At 26.1% G+C, this 7,173-nt stretch overlaps 1 protein-coding gene across 1 annotated transcript; it reads left to right on the top strand.

Moving 5' to 3' along the window:
* Positions 1 to 203: 203 nt before the first annotated feature.
* Positions 204 to 7,173, top strand: LOC117178906 (zinc finger protein 235-like). The gene is made up of 3 exons (XM_033370446.1): positions 204 to 998; positions 3,744 to 3,854; positions 6,300 to 7,173. Exons 1-3 carry the CDS (start codon positions 591 to 593, stop codon positions 6,984 to 6,986), a joined length of 1,206 nt encoding a protein of 401 aa, XP_033226337.1. The 5' UTR covers positions 204 to 590; the 3' UTR covers positions 6,987 to 7,173.

Below are 7,173 nucleotides of genomic sequence, written 5' to 3'. Positions count from 1 at the left end.
CTAGATATTTGAACAGAAAAATATTTGTATTTTGAATAAAAAAAGAGATGAATTGAACCAAAGGGGGGTGGTGGGAAGAAAGAAAGTAGTTTAAATTACCCGCCGAAGAACACGGCCGCCATCACACGGAAGGCGGGATGAATTAGTATTATCATTTTTTTTACTAGAGCACCGGAAGATAAGTAACAAACTTCAGTTTAATGACAAGTGACAAACTGAAAACCATCACAACTAAACCGTTTTCAACCCATGTTTTGTGACGTTTTGAATTATAGCAAGATTATTTTCACTTGTTATGCTTTATTTTTCACCCAAAATACTGAACAATTTAACAAATAAATTTTCTAAACCATAATTACGTGTAAAAATGGGAACAAATTTTATCTCCCACTTCTTATTTCCTCAAAAAATCAATTTTCAACAGCCTTGAAATGTGATCGTGTTTTTGTTGAAATCCACAATGACAAAAGTGTAAAACAGTTCCCGATTTTTCAAGCTAACATAACCTATATTCGTGTGTGAAAAATCTGATAAATCTACAAACAGATAGTGATTTTGAAGTTCTGTTTCTTGTATTTACGTATTTGGGAATGGAGAATGAAGAAGAAAATGCTGTGGTTTCCGGAGATGTCGAAAATATAATCATTAAGCTTGAACCCACTGAAGATTTCCTCGGCGATGAAGATCCTCTCCAGTTTGAAGGAAACTCGGAATTTAGTGATGAAATCAAGGATGAAATTAAATTTCGCGAAGGTTTTTCTTCCAATGAAACTTCTCTCCCATCTTCGGAGGAAAATCAATCTGACATTATTCAAACACCATTTTCTCTGGAGAATTACTTCAGTGACAACAAGAGTGCGAATGTAAACGAACTGATTGCTATGAAATATTTGACATGCGAAGATTGTAAAATTGTCTTTTCCAGTGAACGATTACTACAAGCACATCTTCTCACGCATATTGATATTCACAGAATGGGTTGCAACGTTTGCGATAAGGTAAGAATTTCAATTTTTTTCACTTTTCAACCCCTTACATAACCTTAAATTTGTGGATTAAATCGAAAAAAAGCTTTTTTGGGGGTAGGGGGATTTTTCGAGCATTATAAAATGCCTTAATCGTAAGGAAACTAGATTTTTCTTTCCTCGACGAAAATAAAATAAATAGGACCCCAGATTTTTTTTATGCAAATTTTTTATTTTATGCATCGTATTACATAACCTCAAACTACAGAACGGTTTATAAAAGCAAAATAGAAAGCTCACTCTCTTTAATAGAAAAATCTTAACATTTTATTTCTAGTGCGGAACTCATATTTTTTGATTGATAAATTAAATTATTTTGTTATAAAAAATAATGTTTTATCATCAAAAATTGAACTGGTTAGTTGAAAATTCGTATTTTTTAAATGCGTCCTTTTGGATAGAAAATTAAAATTTTTGGTTGAAAGTTAATTCTTTTTAATTAAAAAGTCTACTATTATATTTTTAGTTCAGAATTGACCTCTTTTGTCTGTTTCGTTGATCATTTGTATATTTTTTTTAATAGAAAATTCATCTTTTTGGCTAAAAATTTAATTATTTTGTTCAAAAGTAATTTTTTTCACAAAATATTCAACTGATTCGTTGAAAATTCTTTTTTCTTTGGGAAGAAAATTCTTCCATTTTTCATTAAAAATTCATGTTTTTGGTTTGAAAATTTAATCTTTTTTAATTGAAAAATATAACCATTATATTTTTGATTCGGAATTAATCTCTTTGAATTGAAAAATTTAATTATTTTGTTAAAAACGAATGCTTTTTCATCGAAAATTTAACTGATTCGTTGATCATTTGTATTTTTTTTTATAGAAAATTCGTCCTTTTTGATAGAAAATTGATCTTTTTTGGTTGAAAGTTAATTTTTTTAAATTTTAAAGTCTACTATTATATTTATAGTTCAAAATTCATATATTTCGTTGAAAATTTAATTATTTTGTTAAAAAAAATCTTTCTTTCATCGGAAATTCAACTGTTCCCTTGAAAATTCGTCTTTTTGTGAAGAAAATTCGTCCTTTTTCAATAAAAATTAATCTTTTTTTTTGTCGAAAATTCATCTTTTTTGGCTGGAAGTTAATTCTTTTTTAATGAAAATTCTACTACTTAATTTATAGTTGAGAATTCTTATTCATATTGGTTGAACATTTAATTATTTTGTTAAAAAGTAATCTTTTTTCATAGAATATTTAACTTTTGCGTTGAAAATTCCTCTTTTTGGGAAGAAAATTCTTCCATTTTTCATTAAAAATTCATCTTTTTGGTTTGAAAATTAAATCTTTTTTAATTGTAAAATATAACCATTATAATTTTTATTCGAAATTAATTTCTTTTAATTTAAAATTTTAATTATTTTGTTGAAAAAGTTTTTTTATCGAAACTTAAACTAATTCGTTGATCATTTGTACCATTTTTTAAATAGAAAATTCGTCTTTTTTGATAAAAAAAATTGATCTTTTTCCGGTGAATGTTAATTTTTTAAATTTAAAAGCCTACTATTATATTCATAGTTGAAAATTCATCTCCTTTGATGGAAAAGATAGTTATTTTGTTGAAAATTAATTTTTTTTTTTAGAATATTCAACTGATTTCTTGAAAATTCGTCTTTGGAAGAAAATTCGTCATTTTTCCTAAAAAATTCAACTTTTTTATTGGAAAATTTATTCTTTTTCATTGAAAAGTTGAAAATTCATGTATTTCGTTGAAATGTTGTTTTAAAAAAGAAACTTCAACTATTTGGTAAAAAATTTGTATTTTATTTGTTTATTGAATGTTCATAATTTTAATTTAAAGAATATTTCTTTGGTTGATAATTTAACTATTTTGTTGGAATTTTTTATTGATTTTGAAAGCTAAAAGTGTAATTATTCCATCATTACTGAGATTTTATGTTTTTTAGTTAAAAATTAATTTATTTCTTTGAAAACTCGTCTTTTTTTAGTTAAAAATTCAATTTTTTTGGTAGAAAACTATTTTCTTTATTGACTGAATTCTTTTTCGGAAACTCTTTTTTTTTTGTTGCTTGGTTGTTAAACTACTTGATTGTAAAGGCAACTTTTTGATTGAAAATTCAACTATTTGCTTGGGAGTTTATCGTGCTTGACAGAAAACCAAACTTTTTTATTGAAATTCAACTTTTTGTGTTGAAAACTGAAAAGTTTTCAAAAAAAAATTATTTTTAAACTTGAAAATTAAACTCTTTTGTTGAAAAACAATATTCTTCGGTTAAAAAGTCATCTCTTTTGGTACAAAATTAATATATTCCCCTATTATTCTCATATTTGTGTAAAAAAATCACTCTTAAATAACAATTCTAATTTTGATTCAACCATTTGAAAATTTTTTTTAACAAATTGTTTTGTATAAATTTTACTTGTGTAAAATTTAAGTTGTTCACCTATAAAAAAACTCTTTTTAAATAAACAATTACATAATTAACTTTTTTTGTAAGTACGCGTAGCTTCTCTTTATAATTTTGTTTAGAAGATTTTCGGGTTTCAGCGTAAAAAGTTGTAGATTTTTCAACTTTTACCACATACGAAACTCGTAAAATTATTCATAGTATTTGAATTCTTCCCATTTTTTACTTATAAACCATCCAAACTTTAATTTCGCCACATTAATACTTATCTATCTAAATTTTTTTGACATTTAATTTCTTTTTATTTATAACTGGCGTTAAAAATATGATTTGAATGGTTTTTTTAGGATCTTAATATGGCAGAAAAATTTCAACTTCATGTTATGGCCATAACTCGTCAAAGTATTTACTGTTGCGATTTGTGCAGAAAATCCTGTGCTGGAGTGGTTCGTTCTAAGGTGCGTAAATCTTTTAAAAATTGTCATTTTTCAGTCTTTATTTCTGATCGTTCATTTTTTTAACTTAAAATATATTTTTGAAAGTTTGAACAATTAATTATTGATTAATTATTGAAAATTCTTCAATTTTAAATTAATTCATTTTAAAAAAATAAAATTTTGATTCTTTTTTGGTAATTTTAGTTACCTTTTTTTAAATTAAAAATGTTTTCTGAATTTTAAGGGAGGAATTAAAAAAAAAAAATTTTTTGAGTTGTAGAGTGGAAAACATTACATTTTTATTATCTTTAATTTTGTTCAGAATTGCTAAAGAAATAATTTTGGCTTTTTGAATTTTGAAAAGTATTAATCACAATCAGATAAATAATATTGTAATATTTTTGAAAGATTTTTTTTTTAGTTCAATTTTTAAGATTTATATAATTTATACTCAATATAATTTATACTTAAAAGTTCTTCGATTTGAATGAACCAAAATGGTTAAACTTTTATTATTTATCAGATAAATTTTCAGTTTTCTTCCATATTATTTTATAGAAAATATAATTTTTAACCAAAAACAATCAATTTTGAACAAAATTGTTGAATTTTCAACAGAAAAATTCATTTTTCAAACAAAAAAGATTAATTTTCCGCCAAAAAATAAAATAAATTATTAACAATTTTCAACCAAAAGAAAATTTCGCTGCGAAAAATATTAGAATTGATATTGCAACTAAAAAGGATTAATTTACAAGTAAATAATTGAATGTTCTGCCAAAATTGTCTAACTTTGAACTGTTGAAAATTTCATTATTATTATTTTTTTTTGAAAAGAAAAGTTAAAGATGAATCTTCACCAGCTGACTTTTTAACCAAAAAGGAATCAATTATTAAATTCTTTAACCATAGCAGATAAATTTTCAACCAAAATGGTTAAATTTTTATTTTTTATCAAATAAATTTTCAACTGTTGAAAATTGAAAATTCCACTGTTTCACATTTCTTCAATTTTCAATAATTGTATTTGGAATAAAATGTAATTTTCAACCAAAAAAGTTTATTTAAAAAAAAAAAGATTAATTATCCACCAAAAAAAGATGAAATTATCAACAATTTCCAACGAGCAGAAAAATTCTTAGGTAAAAATATTTCAATTGATATATTAATTAAAGCCGATTAATTTTTAACCAAATGATTGAATTTTTTCCAAATTAGTCCAATTTTGAACTGTTGAAAATTCAATTTTCATTGTTTTGAACAAAAAAGTTAAAAAAATTTTATCAGATAAATTTTCACTTTTCTTCAATATTAATTTCTACTAAATGTAATTTTCAACCAAATTTTTCAACCATAGAATGAATTTTTAACAAAATTGTTGAATTTTCAACAGAAAAGTTCATTTTTCAACAAAAAAGCATCATTTTCCACCAAAAAATAAAATACATTATTAACAATTTTCAACCAAAATAAAATAATTGAATTTTCTGCCAAAATTGTCCAATTTTGAACTGTTGAAAATTTCTTTTCCATTTTTTTTTTTTTGTAAAGAAAAGTTAAAAATGAATCTTCACCAGCTGACTTTTCAACCAAAAAGGAATCATTTATTAAAATATTTATATCATAACAGATGAATTCTCAACCAAAATGGTTACATTTTCATTTTTTATTAGATAAATGTTCACTTTTTTTAAATTTTAATTACTACTAAATTTAATTTTCAACCAAATTTTTCAACCAAAGAATGAATTTTTAACAAAATTGTTGAATTTTCAACAGAAAACTTCATTTTTCAACAAAAAAGCTTAATCTTCCACCAAAAAATAAAATAAATTATTAACAATTTTCAACTAAAAGAAAATAATTGAATTTTCTGCCAAAATTGTCTAATTTTGAACTGTTGAAAATTTCATTTTTTTTTTTAAAGAAAGGGTAAAAATGAATCTTCACCAGCTGACTTTTCAACCAAAAAGGAACCACTCAATAAAAAGGTTCACCACAACAGATGAATTTCGAACCAAAATAGTTCGATATTAATTTTTCATAAGATAATTTTTAACTTTTTTTCAATATTATTTTATAGAAAATTAAATTTTCGACAAAAAAAAATAATAAATTTTTAACCAAGTTGTTGAATTTTAAACAAAAAAAGTTTATTATTTGTAATTTTCAGTCAAAATAGAAATTCTCAGCGAAAACTATTATAATTGATATTTCAACCGAAATGGATTAATTTTCAACCAAATAATTGAATTTTCTAATCCTACTGTTGGAAAAAACGGATTTTTTTGTTGCCAGAAACTTTTGCATCCAACTGTACGCCCTACAAATGTAGATAAAGTAGGAATAACTTTTCCAAAATTGACGAAAATGACTAAATTAATGAAAACCTGAATTTTTCTGCGATCAGAAGTAAATTCGCGTTATTTCTCGGTTTGACGAATAATTTCAGAAATAATTTTGCAGGATCAAGCTCGTCCCCTCGGTAAAACTTACGCCTGTCACGACTGTGAAGTCCAGGCAATCGGCAAAGCAAAACTGCCGAAATCGACTTTCGAATTCACAACAATAAAAAATGGCAATTGCCGAATAGAATTCAATCTGACCGGGTCTCGATTCAATCTCGACGACGAATGCTATCACAAGTGCGTCCATTGCGCGGCATTTTTCGCCCAGGCTTCGACACTCTCGAGGCACGTTCGAGAGCGGCACAATTTTCTGAAAAACGAGGAAAATAGTGCGGAAAAGTGTGTGAAAGGAGCGACGCAAAGTGAAATTAAAATTCACAAGTTCAAGTGTGCATTGTGCGGGCTGCGATTTTCGCGTGGGTTGATACTTGCGAAACATTTGAGGGAGGATCACAGATCGACTGATGAGAAGACGAAAAATGTGAAATTAAAAGTGAAGACTCGCGGCGGCTCGTCTGCGGAAAATTTAAATCCAAAGAGAGAGTTGAGGGGCAACGAGAGGCGCAAAGGGGTGACAAAGTTTGTCTGTAAATTCTGCCGAAAAGAGTTTTCGTTGCAAAGGTCGGACGAGAGTCGGCCGGACGTCGTCAAGATTTGTAAAAAGTGCGAAAATCAACGAATCAAGAAGAATCTGCTGCACGGAAAGAGAAGGTCAAAGCGAATTCGTCTGAGGAATTCGCGATGAAAGTAAAAGTAGTCATTGTTTTTTAAGGTTGCTGAAAAAAGGAAGGCTAATGAAATTAATTTCTTTAAAAATAAAGTAAAATAAAAGAGATTTTAATAGAAATTATTCTATATATGTACTGGTTTTCGTTCGCTGTCAGCATGATTCGAATTTTTTTTTTATATTGTAATAGAAGAAGTAGAAGAGA

This window comes from Belonocnema kinseyi, chromosome 8 (genome assembly GCF_010883055.1).
Source record: "Belonocnema kinseyi isolate 2016_QV_RU_SX_M_011 chromosome 8, B_treatae_v1, whole genome shotgun sequence".
Lineage (NCBI taxonomy): Eukaryota > Metazoa > Arthropoda > Insecta > Hymenoptera > Cynipidae > Belonocnema > Belonocnema kinseyi.
This window is presented reverse-complemented; position numbering and strand designations above follow the sequence as displayed.